Here is an 18,089-nt window from a genome sequence, read left to right as displayed (position 1 = left end):
ATATCCTCCCTCAATTCATTGATTTGGTTTTTGATGTGTTTTTCCATGTCTGTTCGTACATTCTGAATTAATTGTTTCAGCTCCTGTATGTCATTTGAATTGTTGGTTTGTTCCTTTGACTGGGCCATGTCTTCAATTTTCCTAGTGTGATTTGTTATTTTTTGCTGGTGCCTAGACATTTAATTACCTTAATTAGTTTATTCTGGAGATTGCTTTCACTTCTTTTATCTAGGGTTTTCTTGCTGGATGGATTTGTTGTCTATCTGTTCTTTAACATTCCGTTCAGCTTTATCTGGACCTTTAGCTTAAGTTTTGTTTAACAGAGGAGAATTTTTTTGTTCTTGTTTTCTTGTTTCTTGCCCTGCTTGTGTGGTGCCTTTCCCCACACACACACACACTTAGGAGGGACTACTTAGATATTACAGACCCCAGACAGATTTTCCCAGACCAAACTGGCCTCCTATTAGGAGGAAAGAGTCACCTGCATCGGTTTTCCCTGAGAGTGAGACCCAGCAGGTTGAAAGACTTTCCTGTGAAGTCTCTGTACTTTGTTTTTCTTATCCTGCCCTGTGTGTGGCGCTTGTCTGACTGCAGGTCCCACCAGCATAGGATGATGCGGGGCCTTTAACTTTGGCAGACTCTCCCTGCTGGGGGCATGATGGAGACAGAGGAGAGGTTGTAGGCTGGTTTTAATGGGTTCAAATTACCAAGCCCTGGGGTCTGAATTCCTTGATGGAGGGATTCCACCTGAGTTGGGCTTCACCCCTCCCCTGGGGAAGGCACAAGCTCCAGATAAGTCCCCAAAAGAGCTCACTTCTGCCTATGCCTGGGGCAGTTGCAGCCTGAAAAGTCCTGCCGCTGTATCCAGAGACAGTCAAGCCTTTGTAGATACACAGCCACAAAAACCTCTGTTTCCTTCTGTTTTTATTCCCCCTTTTCTGTCAGTCCTGCCCCCTTTGCGCCGGGGCAAAAATGAGCAACCTCTGCTTTGATCAGGTTCACCTAAGCTGGGGCCTATTTTTAGTAGTCCAAATTTGTTAATTAGTTCCACAATTGGCGTTTGATTGTGCCCAGTCCCTTCTGCTGGTAAAGTCCTTTCCTTTCCCCTCTGGGAAGTGGCCTGTTGGGGAGGGGCGCTGGCCTCTGCAGCTTTGGAAACTCACGATGCTGGGGGTTGCTCACACCTGGTCCAGCTAGTCCAGACTGGGGTATGCCCTGTGTCTGGTCACTGACATGGCCCCAGGAGCTGTTCTGTACTGTTTCTGGTTATTTTGTAGAGTTCTCGAGGATGAACTAAAATGCGCATGTTGTTAAGCCGCCATCTTGACTGGGAAGAGTAACTGTTTCTTGTGGTCTGAGTGAGAAATACAGGAAAGTCTCAGTTAAAAAAAAAAAAGACAAAAATCCAGATGTATCAGTAATCCTATCATATTAGCACAATTAGTCACTTATTTTTCTTTTTGTTTTGTTCTTCAGTTTTATTTATATGTGGACATAATTTTGTACTGTTGAATTTCTGGCTTATGTGCCTTGTGGGGGGGTGGTTTTCTCTTTTTGTTTAATGTTATTTTGTGAGCATGTTACTATTTTTATACATGGTTGTATTTTTTAATCATTGTAGTTTTATTCATTTCTTTTTTGTGTGTGCTGTGCGATGGGGGTCACATTTCATTCTTTTCCATGTGAATATCCCGTTATTACAGCTATATTTGTTGAATGGTTTGTTTTGTTGTTGTTGTTTGTATTTTTTTTTTTTTTTGAGTGCATGGGCCAGGAATTGAACCTTGATCTCCCGCATGGCTAATGATAATTCTACCAGCTAATGGTAAAACTACCCATGTACCTCTATTATATTATTCTTAAACTGTAGTTTCCTAAATTATTCTATTAAGTGTAAGTTGTTAGTTTTTTTATTTTAAAACAGACTGCTACAAGCATTTTCTTTACATAAAGTTTTGTTTTCTTTTTTTCCTTTTGAATTATTTTCTTGAGCTAAATTTCTGGAACTAGGGATACCCATTCACTTTCTATCACCTCCAAAAGAAATATACTTATTTATAATGATATCAAGTGGTGCGACAGCAGCGGCAGCGTTCTCACCTGTCATGCCAGAAACCCGGGTTCAATTCCTGGAGCCTGCCCATGTGAAAAAAAAAAAAAAAAGAAAAAGAATGATACCAAGCTAGTATACCAGTATACTTATGTCTTCACAATTTTTCCAATATTTGGTTTTGTATTTTCCCCTTTATTTTCACATTTTATTTGGTGTCTATTTATTTTTTGAATTTTGTAAAATTCCTAGTGAGGTTGAACTCTCTTTATTCAGTAAAGAGCTCCCTATATTGTATGTATCTTTATTGTATCTCTATTGTTTTGCTCTTTATTATATGGGCCAAGTACTGTTCTTGTCTTTTGATCCAGTTAGTTGTTATATCCTACAGTAGAGGAGATAGCATAGCATAATAGCCAGGCTTTGGAGTCATAACATAGTAGTTATGTGCCTTGGGCAAATCACTAAATTCTGAGCCATAGCACCCTAAAGAGGAAGAGATATTATCTTGTCTCAGGAGTGTGAGGGTTATAGACCAAATGAGATATTAGATGAAAGAACTTTTCATAGTGCCATGCACATTGTAAGTCTTCAGTAAAATGTGGTTCTGTTGTTCAGGAATGTGCAAACTACAAGAGTAAACCGTCTCTGTAAAATAATTCAGTCCCAGTGAAGAGACATTTGAATGAGAAATAGTTATTCGAGTGTACGAGAGGATTTTTAAACTAAAGATGGTAATCTGCTTTGAAAATGGAACAAAAGGGAATGCATTTAAACAGAAGTAGGTAGAAGATTACATTTATTGATTGTAAAACTAGTACCAACTATTCTACTAAGTGCTTAATTAACCAGCATTTTAATTTAATCCTCATAGTTGCTATAAGAGGTATTATCCTTGTTTTACATGTGAGGAAACTTTCAAGGCTAGATGGTTTAACAAACTTGCTGAAGAGCAAATAACTAGTATTCGTTTATACTTTGCCTGATTTAAAAAAGCTTTAAGGTAGAAATAAGTAGTATCTTTCAGAGCCCAGATACTCAAAAGTATCCTTGGCCATTGGGAGTAGAATTGTCCCCCCCTTTTTTTCTTTATTTCAATCCTATTCATCCCTTAAGGCTCTCAAATTTCCTATTGTCTGTGAAGCTGCCCATCTTCCCCCACTGAGGATTAAATATGCTTTTCTTCATGCCACCATGCAAAGCGTTTTTATAATTGCTTAGCATTTACTTTGTTCTGGCGAGTAGTAGTACTAGTTGTTTGCATTTTACTTTTCTCAGGATAAGTTGAGAGCCAGGCTTTATTCGTCCAAACCTCCTTCCCCTGCCCCTCTTTCAAGTACCTAACATGTGGCAGGTACTTAACAATGTTGTGGAAACAGATTTGAGTCATTATAAATTAGGCTTTAGAGGCAATATCATCTGATTTATTTTTTTAGGAATCCTGCAAGATGGTGAATTTAAGAGAATATTATGAGAGGGCTTTGAGAGAGTTTGGATCTGTAGATTCTGGTAAGTAAACTTCAGTCAAAGATGTGAGTCTCTTTGCATGTGCTGTCTGTGACCTATTGGTATCATGAGAAAAATGTTTATTAACCTTTTCTGGGCCATATTTTATTCACTGAGAATAAAATTATATATCCTTTTCCTGCCTCTTCCCTCACTTTGTGTATAAATACTTGTATGCATAATTTTGCTCATAATTCTAGTGAGTTCACAAGCCTGAGGTTCTGATGGTCTTCTATTAAGAACTCTGGATTAGAGAAAGATATGCTTGGTTTGGCTCACTAAAAGAATATGATATTTGTAAGGGAAAGGCTAATAATGTGTGAATTATAGCCGAAAAGGTAACTGTGGTATGCAGATTGGCATTAGTTGTCACTGGTTGTCACCACATTACCCTCATTTGTAGAACTTGTTAAACAGGCCTCTGAGTATAGATACTTCATATAAAGGCTTTATGAATTAAAAAACAGTGACATGTATTGTTACTGAACTCACATTTTAACAATTAACTCCTGTATAGTTTCAGCACACCTTTTCCTGGAGAAGTGAATGAAAGCTGCGTTTTTGCTATCCTGAGCAAGTTTTATTGGGTATGCTGGCAAGGTTACAGTGAGATTGATTGAGGTCAGATTCACCTTGAAAGAGACTCAGCAGAATCTCTCTAAAATGTTTAATATTTTTTATTTCACAAAGTAATACAGATGTTCATGATTGAAGTAAAAGTTTTTCTATTTCTAAAAGATTTTTTTTGATATACCTTACTGTAAAGAGTACAAGTGAGAGAGGTATTGTTCCATATAGGGTCTTTGGGAGATAATAGCAAGAAGTTTCTTAGAAATCTTGGGTTGAATTGATATTAAATAATTAAATTAACTAACAAAGCCATGCCTGTTATCTAATTGTATATTTACACTTTTGTTTTTGGTATGTGCCTTTTAAAGATCTTTGGATGGATTACATCAAAGAAGAATTGAACCACCCCCTTGGTAGACCTGAGAATTGTGGACAGATCTATTGGCGAGCCATGAAGATGTTGCAGGGAGAGTTAACAGAAGCGTTTGTAGCTAAACATGCAATGCACCAGGCTGGCCATTTATGAAAAGAGGAAGAACACAGCCAGCTTTGTTAAATAGTGTTGTGAGCCCTCTGGACAGATTTGTATTATGAGTCAGTCTGTAATTTGCTCAGAGATGGCTGACAAGATGGCTGTCTGATTTTGAGATATGCTTCAATTTTGTTAATATGGTAATCCTTAATTTTAAAAAAGAGAACTTCTGTGTAGTGGCAGAAACTACTTGTTGGGGATGGACCTGCCTTAGGTTCTAAATGTTTTCCAAAATACATGGAAATCGTATAACTTCGCTCCTTTAGGCAAGGCTATATCTGGTTCCTACCATTGCAGGTTATGAAAATGCATCCTCGCTAGTTCACCTAGAGCTGAGCTATGCTGCTAGATACAAGTCCTTAGCCATCATGGCAATTCAAATTTTACTTTATTAAAATTTTTGAAAAGTTAACATTTAGTTTCTCAGTTACATTGGCCAAATTTCAATTGCCCAGTAGCCACATGTGGCTAGTGGTTACCATATTGAAGAACCTGCCTTAGGTTCTAAATGTTTTCCAAACTACATGGAAATCATATAACTGAGTTTCATTTATTTCCCTAATCATGTATATCTCTAATCTAGATGTAGGGGCCAGTTAAAATGGAGGAGGAAGTACAGTTCTGTTTATTCTCTATTTTAAAAGTATGTGGTATGTACTTGTAGAAAATATGGAGGAAATAGGACAGTGTGAAGAAAATAAAAGCATCTTGTAATCCCACTGTTTGAAGTCAAACTCAGTAATTTTGATTTCCTATATCAGAATTGGATTTATAGTGTCAGATCATCTACTCATTTATTCCTTCAAGAAATATCTGAGTGCTCATGATGTGCAGGAAAGAAGGTTGCTTTCTGGGATGGAAGAACTGAGCTGGATGTCCCTAAGAGAGTTGATTGAAGCAGCAGAGATGGAGGTGCTGGGTATTGAGGAATAGATTATCCTTTAAGAGAGTTAAGACAATATAAAAGTATCCTTTCTCTCTCGGACTGATCAGCAAGGAATAGATTATCCTTTAAGAGAGTTAAGACAATATAAAAGTATCCTTTCTCTCTCGGACTGATCAGCAAGGAATAGATTATCCTTTAAGAGAGTTAAGACAATATAAAAGTATCCTTTCTCTCTCGGACTGATCAGCAAACAACTGTTGAATTTGGGAGCCCCAGCAAAAAAAGAATGGAAGGGGTAAGGAGTACACTAGAGTAGTAGAGTACTTCAGAGGTGGAGGCATGTAACATAGCGTGGAGTAGAGAAGGCAGTATGGGAGCAGAGGAGGCAAATGTTAGAATTTTATGCCTTTTAACTAAATCTTACATTAGTGGGTCAAGCATTCAGTGTATTGTGATATTTGTGCTTCCCCTAAAATGTTATTTTCCCATGTTACCAAGTAGCTTTAAAAATATTTCATGGACTATGGCATTCCATTGTATAAATGAGACATTACTTATTATAAAATCCTCTATGGTTGGAACTTGTTATTTGTAATTTTTTCTTATAGATGCTGTTAATGAAGAGTCCTGTAAATCTTTGTTTATATCCCTGGTTATTTCCTTAGGAGATTACTCTCCAATGATGGTGGCATTATTAGATCAAAGGATAGCAACTTATTTTAAAGAATATTGATTTGTATTGCCAATTTGCTCCTCACTCAAACAATGTATAAGAGTGCCAACGTCCTTATCTGTACTGGGTGTTATGTTTTTTAATTTTTTTTTTTTACCACTTTGATAGGTGCAAAGTGATATGTCATTGTTTTACTCTGAAAATTAATATCAATTTTCTTTGATATTAATGAAGTTAATGTTCATTCCCCCTCCCCCAAGTTTCTTTGGTCTTTTCATGCTTTCACCATTTTTTTTTAATTGTTTTTTTCTTACTAATTTATTATTTTTTTTATTTTACCTGTCCAGAGGCTTTTATATGATTCCTATTATTTTTTTTAACATGGGCAGGCACTGGGAATCGGATCCAGGTTTCCCAGCATGGCAGGCAAGACGATTCCTATTATTTTTAAGATGTTTCGAAAGTCATTTCTCATGCTGAGCACAACTCAGTTTTTTCCCCAAGTAGTTTTTCCAGGACCATTTATGGGGTCAATCGTGTGTCTCTCTGTTTTGTGATGCTAGCTTTATTATGTATTAAATTCCTATGAATATTAGTTTGTTTTTGTGCATTTTTGAGTTTTCATACTGTTTGTTTGTCGTGCTTTAAAATAAAAAAATTTCCTCTTCCCTCTCCTTTAAGCCCTGAGAAGAATAACATTCTAAATCATACCAAGTGTTTTTATTTCAGGAAAGAGATGCTTGTTGTCCATAGGAGAAGAAAGCAAAGAGCATAATACTTCACTCCTTTAGGCAAGGCTATATCTGGTTCTTACCATTGCAGGTTATGAAAATGCATCCTCGCTAGTTCACCTAGAGCTGAGCAATACAGTAGTCCTTAGCCATCCAGGCAATTCAAATTTTACTTTATTAAAATTTTTAAAAAGTTAACATTTAGTTTCTCGGTTACACTGGCCAAATTTCAATTGCCCAATAGCCAATGTGGCTAGTGGTTACCATATTGAACAGCATAGGTAACAGAACATTTATTTCCACCATTACAGAAGGTTCTATCGGACAGCACTGACCTAGAGCCAATCCGACCTAATGAGACACATTAAGTGGTCACAGTTTCCGTATCGGAAAGTCTACACAGAAAAGAAACTAGCATTGGTTATAATGTCAACTGTTAAGCTAAACTTTTTCAAATGCCTTATTTAGTATATAAATAACACATTCTTTGAGGGAGATTAAGGAATAGGCTCTAACTTAATGTCCCAAAAGACTGCATTAAGGTTGCTTGATGAGCAAAAAATCATACCCCAGTTTGCTTCAGATTCTCGGACCGGTAGGTAGGGGGTTTTCCCTGCTCGGGAGCGCCCCGCCCCCCCTGAGCCGCTCCGCCCCACTTCCTCGTGACCCCGGTGTCCCGCCCCTCTCGGTCGGGAGCACCCCCGGCTGATTGGCCCCTCTGCGGCGTCTCCTCCGGCTGGTAGCCAGGCCAGCGCATCACGTGGCCGAGGAGCGTCCAGGGCCGGAGTCTCCTAGCATGGACCCTCAGGCCGCCCGGGCCCAGGAGCCGGGGGCCACGGAGCCGCCTCGGTGCCCGACGCTGCCGAGCGCGCGGGAGGCGTCCCCCAGCCCGGGGGTGAGCGCCGCGCCGGGGCCGGTGGCAGCCACGATCTGCAACCCGGGGCGGGAAGTTGTGGGGCTCGCCGGGTCGGGCTGGGCAGGGGCCGCGGAGCTGGGGAAGCGCCTCCGGCCGCTCCGCTGATGCCGAGCGCCGTTTGGGCGCGTGCTCGAGCTGGAAACGGCCGGGCCGTGGGGCTGTAGAGCCGCGCCATTGCGTGGCTGGAACTCCCGAGGACGTAGGTGGGCAAGCCGGGAGGGGAGGGAAAGCTATCTCCTCACGCCTGTGCGTACTTGGTAAATGGGAGATGCTACCGATAACCGAGCCCTGCGGAAACCGACGGGGGCTGGGGCTTGGGCAGGGGACAGGTGAGGGCGGCCAGGGAAGAAAATTTACCTTAACGACATATGTTCATTGGTGGGGATGCTTCTCATCTTAAACCAGATGATGCCACATGCACGCTCTCCTTTTATGCTAACTGAAACCACAAGGCCTCGTTTGACGCAGGGTTTCCAGAAACTTGTGTTCATTTGCGCGCCAGACAGCTCCTGCTTTTTTCAAAGGCCGTTGTTAGAGGCATCACCTACTCTTGTTTCTGATCTATAATCCCTGGTTAGGGTAAGCATCTTAAGGGTGGGAACCCTCAGTGTAGAGCTGTTTCCCCAGCGTCCAGTGTAGTGTGCCTAGCACGTGAAAAGACACCTAAGTAGTTGGGTGGATGAATGGAATGCTTGACCAATGTAGGATGTGAAGAATGTAGTGATAGACTTACAAATAAGATTACTTGGGAATGCAGAATAGGATGAGAATAGGAAGGGATGTGTGCTGCTTCTCCAGGGTAAGCGTGTGGTGCCTGCAAAGGATGTAGAAGAGAAACTGTGGGAGCAGATGGCTTGGAGCTCTGGTCAGGGAGAGGGAAGAGAGGATTATGTGCAACAGGTTCAAGGGGATCCGGCTTGGAGGAGGCTTGAATGCCATGACTGATTCTCTGCTCAGGCAATGGAGGGCTGTTGTAGGTTTGAGAGCAGAGTGGCCATGAACACTGTAAGGCTGGACAAGAAAGAGGTGTTTAGGAGGCTATTGCATATTGCAGTGGTCTGGCTGAGAGGCCCCACCTGTGGCAGCACTGCCCAAGGGCTATCTCTGACCACATAAGGTGGAATTGAATAATTAAGTTGCTTATTCAATTGATGATTATTCAATTTCATGATTAGATCATCAGTGGTAATTTTTTTTATGCTGAAGTAAGTCTTGGGCAGGTGCCAAGTCCAGTTTAGATGTGGGAGAAAAGAAGAATAGATTTAAATTCAACAAGTGTTGGATTCTTGCTACATGCTAGGTGTTTTCATAAATGTTATAGTAAGCCCTCTGTGAGGATGGAACAATTGACCCAGTTTGCAGAGAAGGAAACCCAGGCACGGTTGTTAAAATGATGTGACCAGGGTCACACTCCAAGTGGCAGAGCTGGGATTGAAATCAGGCAGGCTGGGAACATTTCTTGTTTCATCTGGAAAGAGGTTTTGGAGCTGATCTGCTTTCAGGAACTTTTGACTGGTAGGAGTAGAGATACATCTGGTTTGCTTTAGGGGAAGATATCCATCTATTGGGATCCTCTTACAGAATTCTGTGTTAGGTTAGAGGGATCCCCTTAGGTGTTTAGTATTGCCGAGGAACCAAAGCTCCCTCCTGCCCTGCCATGTATTGGCCAGGAGACAGAAATCATACGAGTTATTTAAAAGAAAACTTGATAGAAAGACTTGTTAACTAGTTATAAAGTTAACCAATTAACTGAAAGAGGAAAAAGTGAACACATAGGTGGCAACTGCAGAAACCAGCTACCAGCCCTAGGGCTGAGGGAACAAAGGCATGGGGGTGGGATTATTAAAGCTTAACAGCATAGTGGAGAGACCCTGCAGAACGAAAATTCTGATCTCCAAGAAGGGGGCAGTGCCCCAGCTGGTCTTGGGATTCCTGAGCTGGAGGGGAGGCCTTGAGGTTCTGGGATCCCATCTTCTAAAGAGGGTCCTCCCCCAACTCCCGCCCCTGGCCTCCATGAGGCTGGTTCTGGGAGTGTTGGAAAACTAAATGAATTCAGCTACTGCTATAGGAACTCCTGCTGCTGGGGGTGAAGTATTGCTGGGGTGATGTTACAGGGATAGGAAGGAGCAAGTCCCTTTTTCCAGCCTTGCCAGTCTGACAGGCAAAGTCAAAATGTGAGTTGCAGAGTCCCAGTCCCTATTTCACAAAGTGGAGGATAGAAGGATAGGTTTGGAGTTGAGACAGCAGCTTTATAAGGCATGCTCCAGATATCCAGATCCCCAGGTAATTGTTTCTTCTTCCTGCAGATTGGATTTGCCATACCTGACCACCCCCAGCCAAAGGAGACAGAGACTCAGAAGGCCATGGATCGGCTAGGCAAGTAGCTGGCAGAGATTGAAGAGGAGATGAGGGTGTGGCTAGGAGGGCTGTCTCTAAACTTGTTACTGTATCCTTCTAGCCAGTCCTTTCCTCTGCTGCCAAGTTGTTTTCTCTGCCTAGTGTTTCAACAGTGCCCTAGTCTGGAAGCCCTGCTGGAGCTTCCTTAAAAACCCCTCCCTTCCACTGAGGGAAATTGCTTGGGACAGTGGAACAAGCATAGGCTTTGGAGCCTATCTTTGGGGAAAAATCGTGATACTTTTCTGCTCTGCATCCACCAGTTGCATCCCCTTACTCATAATGACAACACCCCTTTTCAACATGAAGAAGTTAGAATGGTCATTGCCCAAATATCCTTAAAGATTGGGAGAAGGATCAGAGGAGATAGAGGAATTGGAAGTGAGAAGATAGGTTTTAACAAATGCCATGACTGCAGAATCATATTGATATTTCTTTTGGTCTCCAGTATCTTAGAGCAGTTAGAAGGAAAAACCTAAAACTGTACAACTATAACCCATACCATACTTTGAGATTTGTTCTATAACTACTTGTTAAAATATACTTTGAAATTTATCACTTTTTTGTGCCTGTGCTATATTTCACAATAAAAAATGCTAAAAGAAAATTTTCAGCTCTGGGTCAGAGCATCCCGGATTGTAGCTTTGTGGCCTTAGGTGAGACACTTAGCCTTTCTGCGTCTTGAAAATGGGAGTAATAATAACTACCCAAGACGTTGTTCTGAAGATTGAGGGAGGAGGTCTAGTACTGTGCTAACCCATACAATAGCCACTTGCAACTGGTGCTATTTAAATTAAAATTAATTAAAATGAAATAAAATGAAGAGTTCAGCTCCTCAGTTGCATCAGCCACATTTCCAGTATACACATGTGGCTGGTGCTGCCTTATCAGACAGCAGATTATAGATGATTCTTGTCATCACCGAAAATTCTATTGGAAAACACTGCTTTAGACAAAGCGCCAAGCACACTGTAGGTATAGTCACAGGAAGTAGCACTTGTATACTCATTGTGTGGCAGGCGCAGTTTTAAGTGTTTCTTGTTCTTTTTCTTCTTTTTTAATTCTCATAATAACCCTGTCTTCATTTTGCAGATGAGAAAACTGAGGCACAGAATAGTTAAGTGAATTTTAGCTTAATCACCCATTTAATAATTGTCAGATCTGGGATTTGAACTCGTAGTCTGGCTTGAGAACCCATGCCCTGAACTGGTACTTGGTTGCTTATAGCTGTTCTTATTATTATGCACTTGAAAGCATGACTGTTCTAAGGCTGATTCTTTTCTTGGTCTGAACTGGCATCACCATACCGCCATACCATACCATATGCTTGGAGGTGCATTATCCTTCGCCAGACTTTCTTCTGTTATTTTGAGAGCTTTTGAAAATGAGTCTTTGAGCCCTCCCCGATGTCCGGTGGCTCTGTGGTGGCTGCCTGTTGTGACTGGACAGCTTTTGCTCTTCTTTGCCTGCGTTCCTGCCCTCTCGCCTTGTGCCCCTAGCTCACCTCTAATGGGAGGAGGAAGTGGGAAGCAGAAGGGCAAAAATTCAGTCTACGCTTGTATTGTGAAAGTGTTTTTTCCAGAGACCCTTTGCCTCCATGACATGTAAAGTACCTGAAAATATAAACTGCTGGCTCCCTGCTGTAAATTACAAGACTTAGCAGTTAGGGGCCTTGTTAAAGGCAAAGCATCTTATTTAAAAGAAATAACCCTACTTCTAAAAATGTAAACAGAACAAAAATGTTATTTTTAGTGCTCTGGTGGCTAAGATCTCTGTACACTTGTTTACGACCTTCTGTGTAAGTCTGCCAAGAATTTTTCCAAATGCATTACCAAGCTCTGTATGAGTGATTTTTAATGCCTGCCTACCCCAATTATTGTGCTTTCCCCATGCCATCCAAGCATGCTAGTAGTTCTTTCTGGTTTGTCAGTTATTTGAAGACTTTGCTTTTATCGGTTTTGTAGCCAGTGGAGCACAGAGCATCACAAATGATACCCCTTCCCATGATGAAGGCACCCACTCTGAAGAGGAAGGCTTTCCTCTGGAAGATGAAGATTCTGAAGGAGAGCCAAATCCCTGGGAGCTGCCAGAAGGAATGTCCGACAGCATGTCCAAGGTGCAGACTGCTGATCTGTTTAATGAGGATTGGGACTTGGAATTGAAAACAGATCAAGAGAATCCATATGGTAAGTACAACAATGGCTCCTCAGACCTTCCAATCAAACTTACCCTTAAAGATAGCTTGGAAGTGGGACCCACATCCGTAAGTCAGCCTGGTATCCATTGAAAGTCTGAAGTTTCTTTGGCAGCTGAGATTCATATTGACAAAAGGACATGCAAAGTTTGCAGTTGATTCTATAATGTAGCAGTTTGTTTTAACATTAAAAGTGTTACTCTCTTAAAAAATATTTGCATGAATGGATGTATTGCAGCAGCCAGAAGTACTTTATTATCCAGTTGCTTCTCTGCACTGCCAAGAACCCTTGTCTGGGAAGCTCACCATGGTGTGCTTCAGAATGGACATGTTTTGCAGGTCATCAGGAAAGGAGAACAGAGTTAGCAAGTGTGTGTGTCTTTAAGAAAATAAGTGCCAGTGCTTGTTCACTGAAACATATATGTTTCTCCGTTTCCACCTCCCTTCAACCTATATTTTAAAACTGCCTGCAGATGCTGATGACATCCAGGGGAGCATTTCTCAAGAGGTCAAACCTTGGGTGTGCTGTGCCCCACAAGGAGACATGATCTATGACCCCAGCTGGCACCATCCACCTCCACTGATACCCCATTATTCCAAGATGGTCTTTGAAACTGGACAGTTTGATGATGCTGAAGACTGAGTGTGGGGCCTTTCTGCTCTGTGGGTAGACTGGGAGCTGTGAGGTTAAGGCCTCTTTTCCCTTTTGAGGTGAGATGTCCTATTCAGGAAAGCGTTCCTGGTCAAACCTTGGTCTGGAGTACAAAGACTGGTGTTAAATAAGGTCCCGCTGCTCTCCCCGGCTCTCTCTTTCTCCCTTTTTAATTATTTTATTTTATTTTAAGTTTTTGTGGGTTCCTCCTTGGAATATGTCAGTGTTTGTGTGACTATGTCAGGAGGAGCAGTTGTGTTCTTTATAAATAAAGGTAGAAAATATCAGTATACTTCGTCTGCTTCCCCTTCCCCCTTTTTATTGGATTCTTCTGAGTAATGCCTTACTCCACCACTTAAAGTCCCTGAATTACGTTTTAAAGATTGAAGTACTTGGAGACGTGAAAGAAAACAGCTGTTTAGCTTTGCTTCTACAAGTGTGGCACTGTTGGTGAGGAATGGAAATCCAAGAGAAACTGGCGACTTTGTGGCTGATTTCTATTCCGATTGAGGGAGAAAACTGCACATAATACTTAGTTAACAACGGTTTTCTGTGGGCTGGAAGGCAAATGGGAAATCAATTACGGTAGCAATCTTATAACCCTCAGTTGGCATGGAAGCATTATAAACTCTACCATTTAATCTTTTACCCTTTACAATTACTTATATGAAGTCAAATTAAACAAAAAAAATTACCTCATTTTAGAGATGAGGAAAGCAAGACTCAAAATGTTTCACCTCTTGAAGAGCACACAGCCAGTCAGTGGCAGAACCCGGACCTGGACCCACAGCTTTAAAGTTGGTCTTCTTTGTTGCCCTCTGCAATGGTGAGAGCATAGCTGCAGGGCCTGGGGGACCATCCCTTGGCAGGTCTGTGATGGTTCAGAGTAAATTGTGTTTGCCTCCGACAGGCCAAGGAAATGTCTCTTATCTCCCTCCCTCCTTATCAAAGGAAATTAGATGTCTCACATCTGAAATCCGAGTAAACACCATGGCAGTTAATTGAGCATTTAACCATCCAAACTACTTTTCAAAGGCTCAAAAAATGTGTCGACAAGGCCATTCACCAAGGTAGGGCCCAGTGAGGGAAAGCTGGAGGGACTCTGGCCGAGAGGGGCATGTTGCCAAAGGTGTCCTCTGGAGGAAAGATGTCCCTTTCCCTCCGCCTTTGCTGAAGAGGCAGCTCATGGACCATGTCACCAACCCCCCCCCCCCCACTTCCCCTCCTCCTCTGCCCAAAGCCACAGCTGAGCAAATTATGAGTGAACCTGGCATGAAAAGGAGAACTTGAAAACAACCAAGAAATATTGGGGGTCTGTGGAGGATTGGCCCCAGTGTAAGCTGGAGGGAGCAGAAGCTGTGAGTCAAAAGCAGAAGCCATGGGGTTGGGAGGTAAGAAAACAATGGCATGAAAAGCACATGAGCTTGACTAGCTGAGCAAAGAAAATTTGCAAATTTCTACTGTGTCCGTGGAATACTTGTGATATTAGGAGTCGCTCTTCCTTTTTAGAAGTTGATCTTTCCTCCTCCTGGCTATTTCAGACAAGGCAGGTAGGAAAATACTGGAGCAAGGAGATAGAAAACGATATTCTCTCTTTTCATTTTAAAAACAGGCATTTGTAAACAAGGGACACAGTAACTGATTACATAAAAATAGTTTTCCAGTATCATTGACAGCAGCACAGTAGAGAACTGGGGTCGCACAGACGCTCCTGGGACGATGAAGGGTGAGGCATGTTTTTTCCATAATTGAAAAAAACGTCACTTGTGACTTCTGACTTAAAGCAAGAACCAGCTCCTCCCTCACTCCGCATGGGCTGCCGGGCTGGGGGGCGGGCGGGCAGGGGTCTGACCTCGGTCGAAAGCACAGTCCGGGGGGGCGACGGCGCGGAGATGGGCAGAGGGTGCTTGTCTTTTCCTTTTGTTACAACAACTCAGAAAACAAGACACTATCAGGTAAGAAAAGAGTTTCTGGAAAAGGAACTGTCATCTACATGTATAATACATAGGCTAACGTGAACAGAAGTATTTGCACGTGGGTTGTTTTGTGCATCTAGCATGGGAAGCTGAACAGGACGCGCGAGTTAGCGTCTCCGTAGTATGCCGTTGCTTCTGTTTTCTCCCTTCATTAAACATGTCCTTTCCGTATAGAAATGAGTGATGAAATGGAGTACACAGTGATTTAGAAAGTGGGTTTTACATAGAGGGAGAGTCAACAGCCTACAGAATAGAACCTCTTTGCTGTTTTCCTGAAAATAAACCAAATCGCAGCTGCAGGAATGGGGAAAGTGGGCTGCGGGTGTCCCCGAGCTCTGGACATGGCCTGGCTGGTGGTCCGGTGCCTGGTCCCAGTGCCCCCGCGGCCAGGCCCGGCCTCCACGCTGGGGACAGAGGGCCCGCCGGGCCATGGGACCCTCAGAAAGCCTGGAGAGAGCTGGGCCCAAGCGTTTTGGGGCAGTTGTCACAGCAAATTCAGCTCTTAAAGTGAAAATGAAGACTTAAGAATGGTTAGAAGTTTGGTGTCAGGAGAAGAAAAGGGAGGATGGTCAATAGGTCTGATCTCAGCGTTGTTCTAGGTGCCTCCATAGGATGATTCAGGCTAGAGAAGGGTGTAAAGGGATGACTCCCAGGCTTCGGACATCTCTCAGAGAGGGGGGTGGGAAGTAAAAAAATGCGGCAAAATGGACATAAGCTAATGATATAATAAGTGAAAATGTAGACTACTTAAAACTACTGTGGTAAAATTTTAAATGTGAAAACACTTGCATATGTAAATGTTAAGGATTTGACAGTAATAGGGACAAGGAGTTGGAATTACAGGCAATTTTCTATTTTGATATAGGTTTTGCAATTAGGTATTTAAAGTAAAGAAAAGATGTTATTCTAAAGTGGAGTTGTGTCCTCTGAGAAGCCTTCCCTGTTCCCTCTGACAAACATTGTAGCACTCACCTCACTCCACTGCTATCCTTGGTTTACGGCCCTGCCTTGTTTCTGCTGAGAGCTTCTTGAGGGCAGGCCCATGTCTTACTCTTCAGTAGTCCTCAACATGTGTCATAGAATAAGTTCCACATGAAAATATTCAATAAATATTGGTCCAGATTCAGTTGTCTTCACTAATGGTACACTGTTTGCCTTGGACATACTTAGGACTCACTGGTAACACCTGAGGCTGGTGATGAAACGTGAAAAAGGTATTTGGGATTCCTTATATCTTAATTTACTGTTGTTGTTGATTTTTAAACGGTGTGTGGTAATAGAACAGAGGGAAATGTCCAGAAGCTGTGAATTCTGCAAACAAATAGTGACCCAGGCTGGGATGAGGCAGTGGTGTGAGAGAAGGAGGGAATGGAGAGGAGGAACAGAAGTGGGCAGAGGCTGCCAGAGAGACGTAGATATTGAGGGATTGTTAGGAGGGAAAAGAGAAACTTTTTTTCTCACATTGCTTTCAATAAAAATTTTTTTACCAGTAAAGAAACCACAACTGACCACAGCCAAAATTTTGGCTGATGGAGGGAGAGTATATGTGTGTTTATCAAGTGTGGCTGGATAACACTTGAGACAGAAGCTTGTTTGCCATCCCTCACTCCATTGCCCCTTGGAAGCAGGTGGTTGGCCCTGAGCTCACTGCCCAGTGGAGGAATGAAAAGAGCCAGCAAATCTTTCTGTTGGAATTTTTTTTTTTTTTTTTTTGTAAGGAGGCAAGGGAATTTAGGGTCAAGGAAATGGGTATTTTGAAGAAATTTGAAGGGAAAGAATTTCTCCCAGCACCTCCTATGCCCCCCATCGTACGAGAATTCCCCTGGATTGTATGAGAGGTGGAGGAGAGAAGGATCTGGGATTCTAAGAGAAGGCACATGAGCCCTGCTTCCTGAAGTGTCCCTAGGGAATTAGGTATTCAAGGAGTGATGGGTATAAGTGCTTCTGGACTGGCAGGGTCATCTTGCAAAAGATGCCCTGTCCGAAGCATGGCAGAGGGCCTGATGGGCCCGGAGGGGCCCTCGGACAGGGAGGACCATTGTAGATGGACAACTCAGTGACCTGCTGCCCAACCCTCGTTTGCCTTAGCAATGGATGAGGTCCTGATGCAACTCTGAGATATGAGGGAAACCCCAGTGTTGGAAATTAGGGTGGTTAGAGAAAACAACAACTTTGTTTCTCAGACTCCCAAGATGCAACATATACAAAGTTAGGCAAGCCTGGATGAGATACTTTTGGTGGCTTATGAGCAGATCATAAGCTAGGCAGAGTGGGGTATTTAAAGTATCATTACCCGTTGATTGATATTAGAGTGTGGATAAATTTTTCTTTGTGATCATTTTCTATCTTGATGAGAAACATTTAGTTTTGTACTGTGGTGGAGCAAATAGAATTGTGCTCCTCACAGCTTGTATAGGTGATTTCAAGGGTTTCGGTCCATTGTGGTTTTGGAAAATTCTGGGAGAATGTGTCTTCTCTACTCCACTCCCAACTCAGCATTCTGTTTGGTGCTGTGTTTAAAGTGGAGGATGCTTGGCTCATCCATCATGAGACCCCAGGAGGGTATAGTGGGCAGTGCTTCCCCAAGCTTTACTCTCAAATGCCTGTGTGCCTGAGCCCAGAAGGGGTCTTTCATTAGAGCTTTTCTATGCCTTCTCAGAGTTTGACTGTATAGACTTCAAAGACAACCCTCTTTATGTACAGAAGCACCACCTGGATTCAGCAAGCCCTGCTGCCTTGAGAAAATATGAATGCTTCCCAGAGAGACGGAAACACACATACTAAATAAATATCTTGGAGCTGCATTGCACCTGGAGCTTGCATTTTTGGGCCTAACTTTTCACGGGATGCTTGGAATGTGGAGAAAGAAAAAATATTCTTTGCTGCAGCTTCTCTGGACTCTGCCTGCCCATGCTCCTAGAGCAGATTTCCTGCATGGGGGACCCTGATCACTGGGAATGATGTACCTGGAGGAGTGTGTGTGTGTGTGTGTGTGCGCACATGTGTGTG

At 42.5% G+C, this 18,089-nt stretch overlaps 2 protein-coding genes across 3 annotated transcripts in view; both read left to right on the top strand.

Moving 5' to 3' along the window:
* Positions 1-6,812, top strand: part of UTP6 (UTP6 small subunit processome component) — a 44,322-nt gene extending 37,510 nt beyond the window's left edge. Inside the window, exons 17-18 of one of the 2 annotated variants that reach the window (XR_013177716.1) lie at positions 3,487-3,559; positions 4,495-4,608. Coding sequence is in view for 1 of the 2 variants with exons in the window: in XM_077165267.1 (XP_077021382.1) it covers positions 3,487-3,559; positions 4,495-4,652 (231 nt within the window). In the remaining variant the exon portion in view is untranslated. Of the gene's footprint in view, positions 1-3,486; positions 3,560-4,494 lie in introns of both variants that reach the window. The other variant, XM_077165267.1, reaches the window with a different exon arrangement.
* An 819-nt stretch (positions 6,813-7,631) lies between these two features.
* On the top strand, positions 7,632-13,391 carry COPRS (coordinator of PRMT5 and differentiation stimulator). The gene is made up of 4 exons (XM_077165266.1): positions 7,632-7,843; positions 10,171-10,240; positions 12,223-12,444; positions 12,926-13,391. The coding sequence occupies exons 1-4, from the start codon at positions 7,745-7,747 to the stop codon at positions 13,093-13,095; spliced, it is 561 nt and encodes a 186-aa protein (XP_077021381.1). The 5' UTR covers positions 7,632-7,744; the 3' UTR covers positions 13,096-13,391.
* The last annotated feature ends 4,698 nt before the right edge of the window (positions 13,392-18,089 follow it).

The sequence above is a fragment of the Tamandua tetradactyla genome, chromosome 6, assembly GCF_023851605.1.
Source record: "Tamandua tetradactyla isolate mTamTet1 chromosome 6, mTamTet1.pri, whole genome shotgun sequence".
NCBI classification, from domain to species: Eukaryota; Metazoa; Chordata; class Mammalia; order Pilosa; family Myrmecophagidae; genus Tamandua; species Tamandua tetradactyla.
Note: the sequence above shows the minus strand (reverse complement) of the source record. Positions and strands in the feature narration are given on the sequence as shown.